At 28.9% G+C, this 19,538-nt stretch overlaps 4 protein-coding genes across 5 annotated transcripts; 2 read left to right on the top strand and 2 right to left on the bottom strand.

The window, feature by feature from the left end:
* Positions 1-586: 586 nt before the first annotated feature.
* Positions 587-2,616, top strand: LOC111037630 (transcription initiation factor IIE subunit beta-like). The gene is made up of 7 exons (XM_022320300.1): positions 587-973; positions 1,254-1,341; positions 1,428-1,544; positions 1,614-1,779; positions 1,873-2,073; positions 2,168-2,341; positions 2,408-2,616. The coding sequence occupies exons 2-7, from the start codon at positions 1,280-1,282 to the stop codon at positions 2,549-2,551; spliced, it is 864 nt and encodes a 287-aa protein (XP_022175992.1). The 5' UTR covers positions 587-973; positions 1,254-1,279; the 3' UTR covers positions 2,552-2,616.
* LOC111037629 lies at positions 2,534-5,869 on the bottom strand. Of its 2 annotated transcripts, none has more exons than XM_022320298.1 (9): positions 5,717-5,869; positions 5,479-5,598; positions 4,578-4,704; positions 4,217-4,342; positions 4,025-4,145; positions 3,859-3,980; positions 3,007-3,147; positions 2,809-2,940; positions 2,534-2,750 (listed from the first exon to the last, which is right to left on the bottom strand). In XM_022320298.1, the coding sequence occupies exons 2-9, from the start codon at positions 5,553-5,555 to the stop codon at positions 2,613-2,615; spliced, it is 984 nt and encodes a 327-aa protein (XP_022175990.1). In that variant the 5' UTR covers positions 5,556-5,598; positions 5,717-5,869; the 3' UTR covers positions 2,534-2,612. The 2 variants fall into 2 exon arrangements, with proteins under 2 accessions (XP_022175990.1, XP_022175991.1); XM_022320299.1 differs by having other exon boundaries at positions 2,613-2,750; positions 3,859-3,968; positions 5,717-5,866.
* Positions 5,870-5,984: 115 nt separating this feature from the next.
* On the top strand, positions 5,985-7,905 carry LOC111037628 (general transcription factor IIH subunit 4-like). The gene is made up of 3 exons (XM_022320297.1): positions 5,985-6,747; positions 6,815-7,269; positions 7,332-7,905. Exons 1-3 carry the CDS (start codon positions 6,166-6,168, stop codon positions 7,708-7,710), a joined length of 1,416 nt encoding a protein of 471 aa, XP_022175989.1. The 5' UTR covers positions 5,985-6,165; the 3' UTR covers positions 7,711-7,905.
* Positions 7,906-9,896: 1,991 nt separating this feature from the next.
* Positions 9,897-14,617, bottom strand: LOC111037627 (E3 ubiquitin-protein ligase SMURF2). The gene is made up of 15 exons (XM_022320296.1): positions 14,227-14,617; positions 13,581-13,619; positions 13,365-13,476; positions 13,135-13,277; positions 12,811-13,027; positions 12,337-12,468; positions 12,165-12,265; positions 11,854-12,100; positions 11,491-11,791; positions 11,219-11,437; positions 10,969-11,147; positions 10,767-10,907; positions 10,497-10,680; positions 10,270-10,411; positions 9,897-10,204 (listed from the first exon to the last, which is right to left on the bottom strand). The coding sequence occupies exons 1-15, from the start codon at positions 14,291-14,293 to the stop codon at positions 10,020-10,022; spliced, it is 2,409 nt and encodes an 802-aa protein (XP_022175988.1). The 5' UTR covers positions 14,294-14,617; the 3' UTR covers positions 9,897-10,019.
* Between the last annotated feature and the right edge of the window lie 4,921 nt (positions 14,618-19,538).

The raw sequence follows: 19,538 nt of genomic DNA, 5'->3' as shown, positions 1-19,538 counted from the left end.
AACTTGTGTCTTAGATCATAAACTACTACTATTATTAGTACTATTAGTACTACTTGTATATTATAATCTAAGACAATAGCATTACGAGCCGCGTAACAACCACATTTCGCAGTGATGTTACTATCCTTATGAAAAATACAATAACCATACTACGAGTATAATATATAAATACCTTATGTCGGGTTGCATGGACAATCACTAAATAAGTTATTTAGCCATGCACTAAACATTTAACGAATCCATAATAGTGAGCTAATGATCCTTTAAACATGATTTAGTGGCCCATATTCCATAATTGGTCCATTAAATTTTATTGGACCGTTAAATTAATACATTTTTCATGCAACCAGGCATTACTGAGTTAGTATCTTACCCTGCTACCCCGCGCTACAATGATTCGTACGGGTATAATCGAGTAATCATAGAGCGCCCTCTATGTGACTATGTTGTTTAGCTTTCCATACACTCATAGCTTGTCTAGTAGATAATGAATATTTTGGAAGATGTGCCCCCTCTCGTGTTCCACCGCAGTGTTACCAGGGAGAAATTTGATAAATTTCTATCTTATCTACAAAAAGTTTCAACTTATATCATTAAACGAATAATAAATAGTAAATACTAAAATGAAAACAACAATATTTAATATTTGTACTCTCAATTTTTAATCTGTATTCTGTATAATACAATAACACTATCATAATATACTTAATTTCTCAAGTAATAAATGAGCTCTATTAATATACAAAATAAAAATTATATTTTATTATGTTCAAAAAATAGGTAGAGGAAGTAATCTTTTTTCCAAATCAACGTAGTTTATATGCTATGAAAATGTATATTCTTTTTCAAGAATATCTAGTTCATTATTATTTTTCTGTAATTTGAATTTGAAAAACTGTTGTATTACTGAGTCATCAATTCTTATTTATGTGTAATTATTAACTTCTGGTGGATCAATTTAGCTGGAAATAAAGTAAGCATTTTTTGTTTTGATTGTTTAGAATCACACAAAATAATCACTGTGTCCATATGCCTGACCATGGTCAGTACCATAATTTACACACAACTATTGCCAAACTTACTTCTGGAATCTTAAAACAATTAACCTACAAATAATAATATAGTAATAATTTGTAATATTAACACCTTGAATAATGTGATGTAATTCAAACATAAATAATGTATAACCTGTATGATACATTTTATCAAAAAAATCCAAACAATAATGTACTTAATAAAAACTTTTTAATTAGATTCAGTTGCATATATCTAAGTAAACATGGATCCTGCTTTGTTGAGAGAAAGAGAATTATTCAAACTTAAAGCTTCAGCTATTCCTGTGTAAGTGCATTACTATATCATGTTATGTTATTCAAATAATAATTTTACAGTAACTATAAACTGATTACATTGTGTTTCCATTGTAGAGTTGAAAAAAGGTTAAGAGAAGACAATAGCAACAAAGATGAGTTTAAAAGGAAATCAAAACCATTACCATCTATGCCAAGGCCACCTTCGCCCCCAAATACTTCTAGTTCATTGAAGTATGAACTGTTTCATATAGATTTATTCAACGTAATTTTAATAACTTAAACTTTTATTTAACACTATAGTAGCTACAAGTCGTATGGGCAAAGTTCTCAGTATAAATTTGGTGTTCTCACTAAAATAGTTAAGTATATTAGAGCTCGACATCAGGATGGAGATGATCATCCGTTAACATTAGATGAATTGTTGGATGAAACTAATCAATTAGATGTGGGAGCTAAAGTTAAAACGGTACTTATGTTATTGATTTATTATATATTCATATCAAAAATTAAAAATCAAATTTATATCATAATTTTTATGTTTATTATTATTATTATCAAGTGGTTAGAAACTGAAGCACTACCAGGAAATCCAAAAATTGAACGTACACCAGATGGAAAATATATGTTCAAGCCTCCTTATAAACTTAAAGACAGAAAAGCTCTGTTGAAGTTATTAAAACAACAAGATTTGAAAGGTTTAGGAGGAATTATGATGGACGATATTCAAGAATCATTACCTAACTGTGAAAAAGCTCTTAAGGTAAAAACTAGAAATGAATTATAAAAATTCTGTTGTACATTTTATTTATAAAAAATATTTCACTATTAATATATTATACTTATTTTTACAACAGCATTTACAAAATGAAATATTATATGTTTGTCGGCCCGGGGATAAAAAAAAAGTCATGTTTTACAACGATAAATCTGCAACTATTGATATTAATGAAGATTTTAAAAAAATGTGGAGGAGTATTGCAGTGGAAAATATGGATGATGAAAAGATAGAGGAACATTTGGAGAAACAGGTATGTTTACTACAAAACCAATATTTTAAAACAAAATACTGATGTTATACATAAAATATTATTTAGGGTATAAGTTCGATGCAAGATAATGGTATCAAAAAAGTAAATCATGTAAAACGGAAAAAACCAGTGACAAAGAAAAGATTCTCTAAGAGACCAAGGGATAATGAACATTTAAAAAATGTGTTGGAAGATTATGATACATTGTAATCCTTTATTTAAGTATGATTATTATTTTTTTTGTTGTACATTAATAAAAAAAAATTGTATATTAATTACTATTTGTCATAAAGTGCTCAATTATATTATCAATACTTAAAACAGCTTTTAGTCGTCGAGGTACTGTTCCTAAACTCACTAGTTTATCAGGTCTTTCAGCTTCTTCAATTTTGGTTAGACTAAATAATTCCTAGAAAAATTTCAATATCATAAACTGAAATTTTAATATTACAAATAAATCAAGTCACCTTGTGATGTTTATCCTCAGTTGCTTTTAATAATTCATATTTTTTTTCATTAAAAATTAAAACAACACGTCCCGATCTAAAATATTGAAGTTTACCTATTGGTTTGGACTTAAAAACAGCTTCTGTATCATTCTGAAATTAAACATTAACATGATTTGCAATATTCATATTAGCCATTATTAATATCTTAATATTTACTTCAGTTTTTAAATGGCCATTATATTCCATTTTTATAGGTACTTCTGATTTTAATTTTAAGGGCATTACATCATTATCATTATTTTCTCCTAAATCAATATTTGCAATCTTTGGTTGAATACTAAATGAACTGTCATAGAACTAATAAAGTCAAACAATTATTATACAATTTCAATTAATTATAGGTTATAATAAGATGGCTCACTGCAATAGAATACATTCTGTAAAATAAAAGGTGAGTTTGATAAAAAATTGTTAATATCACTTTACTTTCACACAGACTAAGATGGAATGGACTGGACATAAACTGGCAGGCGGGCGAAGCGGAGCTTAAGGCTTAGAAGTCTTGTAGGGGGAATATACCTATGTTTTATATTGAGCTGCTTGTATTCATCATACAAGCTAGATGATAAACATAGGTACCCAGTAGCGTAACATAGGGTCCAAGAGTTGCTCAGGCAACACCTTAAATATGAATGCGTGGGTATTGATAGAACGAAAGTAGGACATTTAATAGGCCAGTATAACAGTATAATGAGGGGTAAGTCACCTAAAATTATTTGAGCAACACCAATTTTTTTTTAAGATACACACTAGTACGCAACTGAAGGAATCGCTTGATAGATACATGCTGTCCCCCAAGCTCCCTCACCACACAAGACTCTTCTTTAAACATAATATGACTCTGGTTACCAGTCCATTCTATTTTAGTTTGTGCCTATAGAGCATAGATAACTTTGCTCCAGGGGCAACTACTAGTGATTTTATTATCAAGTTGCCTGATCAATCAACTTTAATTTTTAATCAATGTCTTTAAATATAAAATATTTTGGTAAATCAAGTAGTAATAACCTGTAAAGTAATTAATAATTCAGGAGAAATTAATTCACTTAATGAAGGATAAATATTCTTCTGGAATGGATATTCTAAGCTCATTTCAGTCTTAATTTGTGGTACCCTGTCTAAAACAAATACTATTACATAATTTCCAAGTAAATATTAGTTCATTTTTTAGTACCTTTTTTGAAGAAGGGTAATCGAATTGGTCCATGAGGCTCATCTATCGGGTCATCAATATCAAATTGAGCATTTTCTATCATTTGCATTTGTTGTATGCTTTGACAAGCTTCTTTTTTCACCTAAATCAATTTGAATAGATACTCCAACATCAAAATACTCAATACAAACCAAATATAACTATAATACTCACATAAGATCCTGAACTATTGAAACTGCCAAGATTTGAATAAGATCGAAAACCAGATGATAATCCCATGCGTGATGGACCTGATCTACCCTGGCTTGTTGAACTCATGTTAGAAAATACACTTTGTATCTAAAAATAGAACCTAATATAATTATTCTAAATAACAAATAATATTAATGATTAAATATAATATTTTTTTTTTCAAAAAAATTATTTTGTATATTTTATGATTGATCTGTTGGCTACTTAAAATTTGATTTAAAAAAAAGTAATTTTTATATACAAAATTAAAGATAATTATTTTATAATATAAAGTAACAACTAACAATATTAATAACATTTAATTCTTAAGTCAGATATAAACCTGTGTTGTAGATCTTTCTTTAGTTTTTTTTTGTTTTTGTGCTGACAATAATTGGGCACTTGAATTAGCGTCATGTTCAACTTTGACTTCTACTTTAGCTAGTTGATCTGACCCCTTGGCTACATTTCTGGAGAAAAACGTAATGTTCAATATACTTTTGACTATATAAAGGTCAATTTTTTTTTTTAAATACAATTTTTCATATCTGTTATTACTATAACATAAATATATAATATTAATGTTTAATATTTATCAAGTATAGTGATAGTTTGTAGGTGAGAGAATTATTCATTGGTAAGGTTAGGTTTCAACCTAGCAGCGAAGTTCCCAATAACAGTGTTAGGAGATGTGGACAGATTAGCAATGTATTGGTTAGAGCCTACTTATTTTACTATTCAATTACTGTTCCTTGAGAAACACATTCTTCAATTTTGGTAATGAGAGAGAAAAGTTCTCAGGCAAACGGAGAAATATTGTTCCTTTCCCTTTATACACATGTTGATTAGAAGAAAGTTTGACATTGGAAATAAATATTTTAACTTGAGTAACCGAACTGGATGCTATACCTGGTACTCAATTACCTGTACCTTAGAATATATAAATACAATTTATTATGTGCTCGCTCCATATCTAGGAAAACACTTGTTCAGACATTTTTTTTTTTTAGAATATTTTATCAACTAATCTGTGGATTTGTGTGTTATGGCTTTTGTTCCTTAACCCAAATTAGGAATGAGGGGAAGTTCTTTCAATGGATGGTAAAATGATCTTCAGACATTCAGCTACTCGAGAAAAGTATAGAAGTAGTCTTATTGGCCTGTAATATTGAGGACAATTTAAGGGCTTACCAGAATTGGAACTCATAATTTTAGAAAATTTCTCAGTAAAATAAATAATTAACCTTTTAAATCCTAAATTTGGTGTAAACGAAAGTTTTGCTGCCCCAAATTTGGGCATATTTTTTGACCGTTTATCCATTTCAACTTATAGTTCCATTTATTGGCTCAGCAGTTGTTTAATTCTATAAGAAATAAAACAGACATCTGTTAATAATGATTATTTAAAATATGATTTTATAAATGAACTCCATAATCATAACATTTATTTTGTTGCATTAATTTGAATCAATTCTTACTTACTAGGTATTTGGTAATTTTCAGCTTTGAACTTGGTTTTAACAAGCGTTTTGTATTAAAGCGATCAAGCGTGGACTACCATAGTACCATTAGTTCATGCTTTCAAGTTTCAAATATAAAATATTTATGAAATGACACACTATCACTTCCATAGATAATGTATGTAAAACACATATATACAAAAATAATATTATTATCAGCTATGTTAGTTTCAAAGATTTTGGAGGTTATGTTGACTGATATGACCATTTTTTAAATTAGTTTTTAGTAAATAAAATTTCAAAACATCTTTTTAAAATTTAAATAATAAATACAAATATGATTTAGTTATATTTTTATGTTTAATTAATGTTTATTTGGTGTTTAATATTGTACAGGGCACTATGGTCTGAGACCTTAAAATAATGCAATTACTCGAAACAAATCGATAGATTTATAAATTGAGTACAGTTATGTCCAAAGAACCAAGTACTAGCAAGGAGAAGCGGAAGAATTTGCGTAAAGATGACGGTTCTAAAATACTGAAGGTCTTGACATTATACGAATACCTCATAAAACTTCCAGAAGCCGTCCAAGATCGGCTTTACAGTCATCCGCCGACTTGCTTGACAGTGTTTAGAGTTTTACCCGATATTGCTCAACAGTTCACTTTACGTATTTTGTTCATCGAACAGCCAGTTCCGCAATCAGTACTTTCGTCCTGGGTGCCGGCCAATTATTCCAGTGAACTTGACGAATCTATAGACGTAGCCACTAATTTACACATATGGAAGTTAACCGGTGTGTCTGGTGGCCTCAAAGGATGGATTCTGAATTCTACGTTCAAGAAGAAACTCAAAGTGGCACTCATGGGCGGTGGCCGCTCTACAGTACCCAACAGCGATATGGCGGCTGATCCGAAAGCAAGAGATATAGACTTTTTAGATTCATATGCGTATGAACGATGGGAATGCATATTACATTATATGGTTGGTTCTAAACATGAAGGTATATCGTCAGATGCAGTCAGAGTGTTACTAAACGCAGGTCTCATGGTAAGTAACAAGTGCAATCATTACAATATAATTCTATCAGGTACTTTGCAATGACATTATATTTTAGGTCAGAGACACGGATGATAGTCCAGTAATTACTTCAACAGGATTTCAGTTTCTTCTACTGGACATGGCCACTCAAGTTTGGTATTTCATGCTGCGCTATATGGAAACAGTTGAATCGAGGGGTCTTGATCTTGCTCAATGTCTGACATTCCTCTTTCAAATCCATCTTGGTACTTTAGGATGGGATTACATAACAGATGAAATGTCTGAAAACCTTCAAGCGTTTTTACAACATCTACGAGAATTTGGATTGGTTTACCAAAGGAGACGTAAGGCTGGACGTTTTTATCCTACTCGATTAGTAATTGAAATGGGGCAAGGAAATAGCCGTACTTCAGAACGAATGAAAAATAAAGAACGTTATATAGTTGTAGAAACCAATTTTCGGATATATGCAATGACTGATTCTGATCTAAAAGTTGCCTTAGTTGCATTATTTACTCATATGCTTTACAGGTAATACTTATTATAATAATAGTTAATAGTTAAAATATATATTATACTATTTGCTGTTTTAGATTTCCAAATATGGCTGCTGGTATACTAACAAGAGATTCAGTTCGAACAGCATTACGGAGCGGCATTACTGCTGCACAAATAGTGAGATTTCTTACTGTACATACACATCCACAGATGCAAGAATGTGGAATGCCGCAAACTGTAATTGATCAAATTTATTTATGGGAAAATGAAAGAAATCGACTAACATACACAGATGGTGTGTTATATAGTAATATAAATACACCTAATGATTATGAAACAATTAAAAATTATGCTGCTGAAATTGGAGCATTAGTGTGGTGTGATGAAAGAAGAAGAAACATTGTTGTGAGTACTGATGGACACGATGATGTTAGAAAGTTTTGGAAAAAACAACCAAAATCTGATCCATTTTAAGTGTGACAAGTTCCGTTCTGTCATTGTTTTAACACAATGTTAAATTGTCCACTATTCATGTAAATGATTTGAGTAATTTGGTTATTAATTTAACAGCACTAATCATTCAACAGCCAAAGTTAGATTAATTATAAGTGCAACAGAGCAATAATTATTGTGTACATATAATTCATAATTAAATTGTCATACTAAAAATTATTATGTATTTATTTATTCTACTTATGTATTCTTTTAAATAAAAAATTCAATTTTTTTAATGATGAAGTGTTGTTTTTAAAACCCATTCAGTTTAATGCGTATTGTATAAAACAGCGATTCTCAACCGGGGGGTTGCCAACAATTATTTTAGGGTCGTCAATTCATGTGGGAAAAAATTGTTTCACTTAGAATCTTATAATTAATAATAAGTGTTAAAATATATATATTTTTTTTTTGGATGGTCCGATATTCGATAAAAACCTTCATTGAGGTGTACATAATATACCTTTTTTTGTAAAATATATACACAAATAAATACAATGATAACAGTTGGTTAAATTGTTTAATGCTTACATTATAAAAGGGTCGTTGGACATCTTGGTGACATTATAGGGGGTCGCGAACTCAAAAAGGTTGAGAACCGCTGGTATAAAATACATTCCTGAATAACTAGACAAGACAAAAAATAAAACATTATCGTATTCATATTTATTTATTTAAATTACAGATGTGACATAAATATAACTAAGAGAAAATGTGCACAATAAGTATGGTGTTACTAATAAATACACGAAAATAATTCAATATAAATGTATAACATTATATTGTTGTATAGTTTATAAAAAATAGTGGTACTTGTCCTCAATATCTTTTATTATAATTCATTATGAAGTGGTTTTTTTTACTATACAAGATGACTTGCCAAGCATGCTTATCTCCATTTTTTACTTTAATTAAGAATTTATTCAAATTCAGATTTTTGGAATTATGGTTCTCATTTGAAAAACAAAAGTTTGCATCTCCTCAGGACACTCCTTAAATAATACAAAATATTTAAGAATTTGAAAATTCCAAATTTATACTTTGAATAATTTCAGTATTATTGAAAAGCAATGTCGAGTGAGCATGTTTGATAAATCAAACTATAAATAATACAATAAAAATTATTACCACAGTTAATATTTCATCCAAATACAGGTTTTGGTTACTTATCATTTAAGATAAATCTACATAACACAATAAATCTAACTAATAGATATACTATGAGATAAAACTAAGTCTTGTTTTATTAAATTGTAAATAAAGTAACAATAATAATTTTTTAGAGATCATCAGAAAAAAAATCAGTTATACATTTAATATATTGTTCTGTTTTCACATTTTTTAACAACTTGCAATTGCTGCAATATGGATTTGTAAATTTAAAAAAAAAACAAATGTTGTATTTATTAAATGGAACATACTGATTCCTTCGTCAATAGCTGAATATAATGTTACTTATGTAAGTTGTTAATTATTATATGATCGTGATGCCTTAAACAATTTAAACTAACGGCTAACAATAAATAGACATGTTATTATATAAACATAAATACATCATTGTTCGATTTCAGAGCATAAATGAGATAAACATACTCAATCAATACCTATTCTATCCACTATTTAAGTTATATTATAAATAATTTATTCTTGAATTGAATGATTTGGATTGTCATATGCGGGCAGTCCTTAATATATTAAACCTATGGAAGACAATATGATTGTTTTATATGAAAAATAAACTATTATAATAAAATTAAGTTATAAATTAATTTTAAAAAATGAAGATATTACAATAGATTATAAATGATTGATAAGATATTGAAAAAAATTCAATTATATTTTCTGAAAATTGGAACCAAAATATAAATCACCTTAAAAATCAACACTTCAGCGTCCATTCATAAGTTTTAAATGGTAACAAATAACCATAATATATTTCTGTCATACATTGAATCAATAATCATTTAAGAAAATAAAATTATATAGTTAAATGTAGTTCTAGAATCATTTTGCTTCCAAGGCCTTACATCGTATCTTACCCTGTATTATTGCACATTATTATTATAACTATAACTTAGAACTATTACATATTTCAATAACAATTATTGAATTATCTCAACATTTTCTTCTAAAAAAAAATATATATATAAACTTAAAATAAGTTGTAATTAACAAATGACTATAGGTACAATAAAAATTCTATAAACAAAAAATAATACAAAAAGTGACGCTTAACATATTTTAAACAAATAATAATATATGCAGTTAATAGAAATTTAACAGATAGCCTATTCAACAGTGAAACCACAAGTTTCTTCAACTGCTTGGCTGAGTTTGTCAAGCAATTTTTGTTTACTCTCATATTTTGGCAAATCAAGGCGATTAAAGCAGGTGTGAGCTTTGGGGAGATTATCAGTAGGTACATCAGTCAAGTGTATGGTAAACAAACGAGGCCCAGCTGCTCCAGTTGATCCTAAATTAAAATATATTATGCGTAAATATATGCACTTTTGCCCCGTTAAATAAATAATTATTTACCTTGAAGTGCCTTAAAACCTTGAAGAGGAACTCTTGAACTCCCAGTAACAAATTGTAACAGTCTGAGACGCATTTCTTGACTATAGTTTTGTTCAATAATTTCCCAAAACCATTTTACTACAGGCATATCTGGTGCACAATGCTGAAGGAATATAAAATATAAAATAGTAATTATTTGAGTATATTGTTAACTGTTCGATTTTTAAGAAGTACAAAAAAATAATCACTTTGAGCCTAGTATTACGCTTCCAATCTTCAATATCAATGGTGCCAATACCACTGATAATTAATTCAATCTCACGTTCATCAAAAGGCTTTAGCAATGTTCCAGGAACTACTTCAGTTAAGCCTTTTTGCAAGGCCAAAAATTGTTGTTCAATGCCTCTCATAAATCTGTATGTCACGTACAATCTACATACATTTAAATTGTTATTTGTATTATACTATTTAATATTAATATTATAATATACATAGGTAACCATCCATTATTAACATACTTGACATATTCTTTTTTATTATCTTCTGTGAGCTGAATATTTTGTCCACCAGTTTTGAGCTCATGCAATTTTAATACACCAAAACTACTTTGTTCAACCGCAAAAGTGGTATCAATTATATCTTTTTCAAGTTTATTTTCCCTTAAAAAAAAAAAAAATATATATAGAAAATGTATAGAATTTCCTGGCTATTAGTAATTACAATATATATGTGAGACTTCGATGTAATTCAGGATCTACTCCTTCTATATCTTCTAGAGTAATTGGTTTATTTAGTAACATTTTATAAAAAGGTGTAGTAAATCCTCCATCAATATAATGTCCATGGAAAATAGCAATTCCAATTATACGACCAACAAAATGGAAATAAGATAGATGTTCCTAAAAATTAAAATCCATTTTTAGCTGCATTTTAAGGTATATAATCCCACTAAATTGTAAATAAAACATACTGGATTAATTGAACTGTCCGGATTTATTTGTAAAGTATAATTGTCTTCTCTAGAGTATTGAAATAATCCATATTGGGGATTAAGCATCTCGTGTGATAATAAATACAACCACTCTCTTGCTACACCACCATAATCAAGACCTTCTTCACAACGGAACTTGACCATCAGCCGTTTTCGTAGGTCTTTGGGTCGCATTTTCATTACGGCTCGATATGACTCCTAAAAATTAATGATATTAGGAACAAAATAATCAAGTTCAAAAGATTTTATACTTCAAATATTTCTGATCTTGAAACTTCTAATCTCATATGTCCTGTTTGAGGCTGTAATGCAGCCAGTTCTGTACGTAAAATCTTCTGCTTAGCAACTAAGTCTCGTTTATATTTAGGCAAACACTCTGAATCAGTCTCAATGCTTTGAGGACCATCAAAAACAGGGCCAGGCCGAGGTTGAATTCTCTGTTGACTTGATGATGTTTCACTAGTATTGGGCACTCTGGTGTTGATACTAGTGTTCTCTTTATTGTTCATTGAGTTTTGTTCGTTCGTTGATGAGCTTTGATCATTTTGTTTCCTGTAATAAATTATAAAAGGGGTTAATATAATAATTGTAGCTAATGCATTTGGTTCTTTTACTGTAATAAATTAGCTATGACTGATGTTGAAAGTCTTGGATCCGAAAAAGTTGTAGTTCGATTATTATGATCTACATAATAATAGCGACCACTGGATGTTTGACGTACTTCCCAACCAGCGGGCAAAGGGCCAAGTTGTTGTCCTGAAGTTACACTAATATTTCTTGGAATTCTTGGATCATGCCATGTACTTAAACCAGTTGGGGTATGATAAAAATAAATTTGCCCTTGAGGTGTCGTTCTTATTTCTATTAAGGTTAAAAAGTGATAGTTGAATATTTTTAAGTTAGATTAAAGTTATATGATACTAACCATAACCTGTTGGCAAATCTTGTGGTTGTTGAATTGAGGAACTATGAGATGATGCATTTCTGGCAGAACTGAGTGATGCTCGATTGCTAGGATTCCTATTCCTAAGTATTTTAGTTATATAGTTATTACTTGCCTTACATTTTTATAAAATTTAAAAGCAAAAGTAACTTACGTTTGTGCAGTCAAAGCAATGTTATTACCATCATTATTATTTATAACATCGGATTCATTTTGTGTATCTTCGGTAGGTGTTGGTGCTGGAGGGCGAGGACTACTACTACCTGTAGTCATTTTTGAATGAGATCTAAAATTTAAATTTAAAATTATTTTTTATAAATAATGCTGTACATCTAACTGCATGATGTTTATAACTTTTTAAAAGTTTATTCATTTTTATATATTTATGCCTGCTTATAGATTTTATAATTAAAAGTTTTAGGTAAGCAGATTTTAAATTTTCCTATATTTTAAAATCTTAAAATTATAACTTGGCATCATGTTATGTAGATCTTTTATTTGTGTTTATTTAGATGGCTGATGAGATCAGACTCAATATCCTTGATCAGCCCATAAAAAAATTCTAGCTTTTTATGTTGGTATCTACAACATTTTTTATACATTTATAAATTATGATTATTTCTCTTACTTTGTTGGTTTAACCCATTGAGTCGTTTTGGTTTTATGATTTACATAATATAAACGTCCATTTTCTGTTTTTCTTTCCTCCCATCCATCTGGCAACAGAGTTGGTTGTTGAGATGATACACCTGCTGTACCATCTTGAGATAATAAAGATAACACTAATTGGCCTCTAATTGGTACTGGATCATCTGGATTTAATTTAATTAAATCTAGTTTCTGATCTGTAAATTAAGAATTTTAAACATATAAATTGTTATTCAAACAAACATAATGTAAGTATTTATATTACATATTATTATATTATGTATAATGTTATTGTATTACTTACAACCAGTGTCTTTGTATCGTTGGATTTGTTTCCATGATAATCTTACACACCCGAGAAAACCACTAGAAGGTTTTTGAATATTTTTATGAATTTTTTTATGATTCCACAAGGTAATTGTTACATGATCGCCTTTACTTAAATATCTACAATTTTAAATTATCATGATCTTTACAATAAGGTATAAAAATATATAAAAGTAATATAAGCTAATATAATTTAACTAAACTTACAAATCATAATGTTGATTCCACTGAGGGTCACAGGTTGGTTTACAGGTATCTGTTGTGTAACATTGTCCAGATCCATCCACACTTATCTTTGCAAATGCATCAGGTGGTAAACCTATTAAAATCCATGTTTTAACCGATAAAATATGCTATGTTCATAAGCACGATATGTTAAAAATATAAAACTGATATTTATAATTAAATCAAATTTAAACTTACGAAATAAATCTTTTTTCAGCAAATTCTGAGCGCAGAGCACTGAAACCAAATTGTGATCATTGTAAAACTAATATTACTATTTATATAAATACATTATTATACATACAGAAGGCAATTCAATACTATAATACATAGAACTTAAACCGGCCAGACTCAGTTACTTCTGTGGCAGTAGATTTTTTAGTATGATGCATAAAAAATAATAATAATCTCTATGGATCCCATAATTTTTAGATAGATTTTTAATAATAGGTTAAGGTTAGAGCAAAGGAAGGTATGGCATCTACGCAGTGGTAAATTTAAGCAAATTCTGTAGTATTTGCTTTTAGGTAAGTACGTATACAATTTAATAGTATTATAGAATTAATAAGTATACCCCATAAATATTTAGGCATTAGGAATTCTTGAACAAACAGACAAAAGTAGGAATTTCCAAAATAACAACAAAATATATTATTATGGAATGATCCAGAAAGATACATAATTAGTCATTGATATTTCACATACCATAACAAATTTAAAATGAATATTAATTAAAACTAATTTGTGAAAGTATTAGATCAAATAAATATATAAAATAGAAAAATAAACATCGTATTAGTTAATAAAAATAATAATTCATAACAAATTATAATGTTTAACTCACCAGTCAGGCGGATCTTAGTTGTTCCTCCAGTTCGCCTGCTACCTGAAGATCCTGACATACTCGACATATTTGATACTCATTAGTCATTAATAATTATGATAAATCTACGTTTGGTAAATTAAAAAGCATTTGGCATAATAAAAATGTTTTACTACAAAAAAATTGAACACATAATGATTAGCAGCACTATTTTCTCCTCACTATTTTTATATTTTTTTTTATCACAGACAATAAATTAAACGTGAATATTACGCTCGAGTTTTGTAATTTCTACATAATTCATCTAGTTTCACGTAATTTCACTTATTTTATACGCTTCTAACAATTTTATTATAGTAAAGGTAGGGTAGTATGAATCAGACTAATTGAATGTTTTGTTATGAAATAATCACAGTGCAGTTATCTATAGTATGATCGTAACTCGAACATTTCCCATCAAGTTGGCGCATGCATGGAAAATAAACAAACACTGTTTTTTTCCATGATTCGGTGATGCAATAGACCAGCAAACCTATTCTAGTTCTTGCATACTGCAGTAGCAGTACTGCACAGCTGCAGCAGTGCAGTTGTACTAGCTTTACTCTTTTGTCAAGAATCAAGAATTGAAAACATATCAAATCTAGAGGAGTAGCTGAGTGGACTCCCCCCCATGGAAATTATTACTGTTGATGTTATAACTTAAAATCACGGTTATAGATAAAAAATAATTTAGACCAGCGTTTCCCTAAGTGTGTTCCGTGGAACCTTAGGGTTCCGTGGGACAATGTCAAGGGTTCCGTTAGATGTATGAGATTATTGAGAAAATTATGTTTATTTAATGTTTATTGTTTAAAAAATATTTGATTGAAAATTTTTTTTAAAACTAAGTTTAATAATGAAAAGTCATTAACAGTATCATTAAAATATTATTTGGACTTGAGAGTTTAAGGAATTGATTTTCCTTTTTTAATTTACAAAAATTGTAGTTGAGTTGGATTAGACATTAGGGTTCCGCGAAACACAAACAATTTTTTAAGGGTGCCGTGGTCGTAAAAGTTTGGGAACCGCTGATTTAGACTATATTATAGCATTGAGATAGCTCCCCCTCCTTGATTGAGCTAGAGCTACTGAACATTTGAAAAAAAGGTACAGGTACAGCCGTACCCGTATAATTATAGCAAAAACCAATATAGCAATATGCAGTTTGGTTAATTTTTTCCTAGCACAACAGACTTAAAATAATGTATTCCATTTTGCAAAGATTCATTAATTTAGAAAATATATTATGTAATAATTTCAAATATAAAAGGGTATTACTGTATTAGTAAATATAATAAGTATAACATTTTTTTTAAGTCACGTTCATTGTTGGTAAAATTGTAAAAAAATGTTTATTTACCTAATAAGTTAAAATTAAATTTATAATATAAAATTAAATGCATCATATTTCATCAATATGAAACATAAATTTGTCATAATATAATTTATAATGTAAAGCCTGTGGTAAAAGATATAGCTAATAAAAAATTTGGTGGATCATCTAGAGATGATATCGAGAATCTATACTCTTCAGATATTTTTTTAAAATTAAATTGCTTTTTTTCATATTTCTTAAGTTTTTATTTTGGTTGGATAGTGCCTAATAACCGTTGCTGGAGTTTTGTCTCCTCAGCTGCAACTTTCAGAGTCACTTTCTTATTGAGGTTTCAAAATTTAAAATAGAAAGATGCTTATCGCTTATCAACTTAGCAAATCTATATTATTGAAACCTTCAGTACTTTCGTGTACATTCCAAATTTCAGGTGGAAAAAAGGGTGATATACTTTTCGGAATTAGAATGTATTATATCTTTGCCAATACGTCTGTATGTTCCATTTACGTATGTTTGATCAAAATATTTCACCCAAGTCATGTGCTTCTTCAGGCATGATTTTACGTAAGTAAAATTATTATTATTTTTTTTTTTACATTCCTTCTATAGTATATCAGGTACCGGCAAAAAAGCCAAACTATAGACTTGCTCACAAAATAACATGAACTCCTTATTTTCCAAACCAAGCTGCTGAATTTTCCTATGCGTGCTTTGTGTTAAATGGTAATAACTATAGTTATTAGCAGACATTTAGGTGTTCTTATTGGTGATCTTGTACCCATTAATTTGGAATTTTGGCAGTTATATATATTACTTCGACAAATTATACAGATCGTAACGTTAAAGTCAATTCAACCAGAACATAATTTATTACTAAAAACACTTATAACTGAACATCATGAGTTGTATTTAAAATTGTTTCCAACCAACTTAAAACCAAAGTATCACCACTTATTACATTATCCATTAATAATGAGTAAAGTTGGGCCTGTATCTCACTTATGGTCAATGAGATACGAGTCTAAACATAGAGAGTCATAGCTAACGGCCCATTCTATTACCAGTCGGAAAAATATATGCTATACACTGAGTGTTAAACACCAACTAAGACTTGCACATCGATTATTATCTAAATCGAATACACTATCTTTGTCTTTATAATCATCAAACGTAGGAAAAGTAATAGATATGTCTATAAATGAGATAGAAAAAATACAAAATAATTTATTAAATCAGATTACAAATTTAAATTCTGTTAGTTTTGTTTCGTGGGTTCAGGTGAAAGGCACTCGTTACACAACCAAGCAGAGAATGATTATTATAATTGATGTTAAAGATATGCCTATATTTGTCATTATAAAATATATTTTCTTTAAACTCCAATGTGACATACCATTTTTAATTGGTCAACGTATAAGTACAATAGGGTTTAATGAACATTTACAAGCATATGAAATAAAAAATTGTGATGATCTATTATGTATTTCATTTGATGATCTACTTATAGAACAAAGTCCTTGTGTTTGTAGCACAATGTCTGATGGTTGTACATATGTATCTTGTAATTTTTAAGAAGTTACTATATATTTTATACCATAAAATAATAATGTATTTTATTTGTTAAATATTTTTTTTTTCATATTAAAATGTATAAATAATAATATTGTAGGTATTAACTATTTAAGGGTATATTTTAAATTGATTATTTATATTAAAATGTATCAAAGATAATTTATTCATTATATTTTGTTCTTAATTATTTATTCATATATATTATTAAAAATGTATATTAATATATGATATAAATTCCCCCTCCTATATCCTAGTGATTATACAACCACTTTATTGTGGTTACTACAAACGATGAGAATTGTTACCGTAACCTTACAATATTGTTGGAAATACTATTTATTGCTTTATAATTACAAAACAATTTAGGTTGGGATAACAGTAGTGTATGGTTAATGGAACCATGTAGGCTGGTAGAATTTCTAACCTAATTGTTTGGTTACATCAACTGAATTATGACAACCAAATGGGTTTGGTACTTTGAACTATGATAAATGGTAGTCCCTATACCTACCACTGAATTTGGTTAGGATAACCATTTAATTGGTATCTACAACCATACAGTTTTTTCCGTGTAATAACAAACTTTAATTTCTGTATATTCTCTCAAAACATTACGAATAGCTTGAATAATGGCTTCTATTCTATATTCTCGGCAATTCTTTATCATCTATATATAATATAATATTTATATATGTACCTACTTTCATGATTTTTCTTTCATATTCATCAACGTTTACCATAATTTCCTTGCGATTCGGTAAATGATTACGACGATATATTTTGTCATGTCCGAGTATTTGTTTATCCGTACCTAAGACTGCTGGACATTCGAATGAAAACATTTTTGAACATTGCCATTTAATTGATTCCCTACCTAGTTTCGTACTATAAATTATAATGTGTACATACTACATACGACCATCTAGACAAATGTTGTCATTTTTTGTTAGATTTAATTATTTCAATTGTTACTGGTAAAATGATAGAACAGTCGATAACATATTATAGCAACAATACCAATATAATTTTACTATTGGTATTTTATCAATTATGGAAAACTGTCCTTGAATCATTATAAGATAAGTTTGAAATATAATTTAGACATTTTTATTATAGTCTCACATGACTCATATTTGTCAATTGTTGTCAGATTCATATAATCATTAATCACTAACGAGTCATATAGGAGATATCTAATCGCAAATAATCACTTGATTAATATTTTGTGGTTCCCAATCGGTTGTCGGGGAAAGCGGCAAGAGTTTCGATGAGCATCCTCAGTACATAATTACACATACAAGTTTTTAATTAAATTGTATGTAAATAGGGCCCAGTGGCGTGTAACATAGGGTCCAAGTGTTGCTGAGGCAACACCTTAAATATGAGTGGGTGGGTATTGATAAAAGAAAAATAGGGCATTTTATAAGTCGGTATAACAGTATAATGAGGGGTAGGTCACCAACAATTATTAGAGCAACACCTATTTTTTTATGATACATGCCACTGAAATAGGCCACTACTACATATACTTAAAGGCAGAACATTTTTTACTTCTATCCTTAGAAGATATATATATGACATATTAAGTAAGTAATGGTTAAACAAATAATCAATAAATGAAATAAAACATTTGGATGGGAGAAAAGGATAAGCTACAAAATAACCACGCATATTTTACACTTCACACTGATTAACTAAAATATTGAAAATATCTTGAGTTATTCAACATTTTTGGAAAAAAAACAAAAATTTTTCGTTTGCTTTTTTTTCAATTGCCTTTTTTCCGATTACTCCTGGTTAGGTATAGCCGTATAGGTACCTATACTCGTACTTTTATCATGAAATTAATAAATAGGTTCATTAGAGAAATTAACTTAAGTAGGTGAGTTATTTTGTTGTAATTTAAAAATATTATTCATGGTTATTTGAAACATTTAAAGTATATTATTATAATGTAACTTGCATAAAGACAATTTTAAAATTGAATCAATATTTTCAGCAAAAATTAATTAATTTAAATAATAGTAAAATAATTCAAATTCAAATTGAAGTATTTAACACATAGTCTTATAGCCCATAGGTAGGTACATGAAACTACAACAGTGGCTTACTCGTCTACTTTACTTCAATGGACTATGACAAGGTACACTCGAGTCATAGACATCTACTGTACCTTATAAGTCCTTAGTTGTTACCTACCAAATACTTAAAAATTAAATTTCGTTAATAGGTTCTATTAGACTTACCAACATCGAAGGTTCCTCAAGTGCACTAGAGATCGATAGGAATATAGGATTCTTCTTTTTTTCTATAATTTATTTCTTATAATTATTTTTAATATCTCTTCGATTGGCATTCTTACCTTAGTATAGTCAGCTATTATTGTGAT

Source organism: Myzus persicae, unplaced genomic scaffold (genome assembly GCF_001856785.1).
Source record: "Myzus persicae strain clone G006 unplaced genomic scaffold, MPER_G0061.0, whole genome shotgun sequence".
Lineage (NCBI taxonomy): Eukaryota > Metazoa > Arthropoda > Insecta > Hemiptera > Aphididae > Myzus > Myzus persicae.
This window is presented reverse-complemented; position numbering and strand designations above follow the sequence as displayed.

Excerpts from the sequence above, each read along its gene's own strand:
- LOC111037630 (XM_022320300.1), top strand. The coding sequence starts at position 1,280 with ATGGATCCTGCTTTGTTGAGAGAAAGAGAATTATTCAAACTTAAAGCT. Across the intron at positions 1,545-1,613 it reads AATACTTCTAGTTCATTGAA|TAGCTACAAGTCGTATGGGC; the intron begins GTATGAACTGTT and ends TTAACACTATAG. Across the intron at positions 1,780-1,872 it reads TGGGAGCTAAAGTTAAAACG|TGGTTAGAAACTGAAGCACT; the intron begins GTACTTATGTTA and ends ATTATTATCAAG.
- LOC111037629 (XM_022320298.1), bottom strand. The coding sequence starts at position 5,555 with ATGGATAAACGGTCAAAAAATATGCCCAAATTTGGGGCAGCAAAACTT. Across the intron at positions 4,146-4,216 it reads TCAATAGTTCAGGATCTTAT|GTGAAAAAAGAAGCTTGTCA; the intron begins GTGAGTATTATA and ends AAATTGATTTAG. Across the intron at positions 3,981-4,024 it reads ATTACCCTTCTTCAAAAAAG|TATTTGTTTTAGACAGGGTA; the intron begins GTACTAAAAAAT and ends ATTATGTAATAG.
- LOC111037628 (XM_022320297.1), top strand. The coding sequence starts at position 6,166 with ATGTCCAAAGAACCAAGTACTAGCAAGGAGAAGCGGAAGAATTTGCGT. Across the intron at positions 6,748-6,814 it reads TACTAAACGCAGGTCTCATG|GTCAGAGACACGGATGATAG; the intron begins GTAAGTAACAAG and ends ATTATATTTTAG. Across the intron at positions 7,270-7,331 it reads TTTACTCATATGCTTTACAG|ATTTCCAAATATGGCTGCTG; the intron begins GTAATACTTATT and ends TTGCTGTTTTAG.
- LOC111037627 (XM_022320296.1), bottom strand. The coding sequence starts at position 14,293 with ATGTCGAGTATGTCAGGATCTTCAGGTAGCAGGCGAACTGGAGGAACA. Across the intron at positions 13,477-13,580 it reads GCTGAAAAAAGATTTATTTC|GTTTACCACCTGATGCATTT; the intron begins GTAAGTTTAAAT and ends GGATTTTAATAG. Across the intron at positions 13,028-13,134 it reads ACGATACAAAGACACTGGTT|ATCAGAAACTAGATTTAATT; the intron begins GTAAGTAATACA and ends CTTAATTTACAG.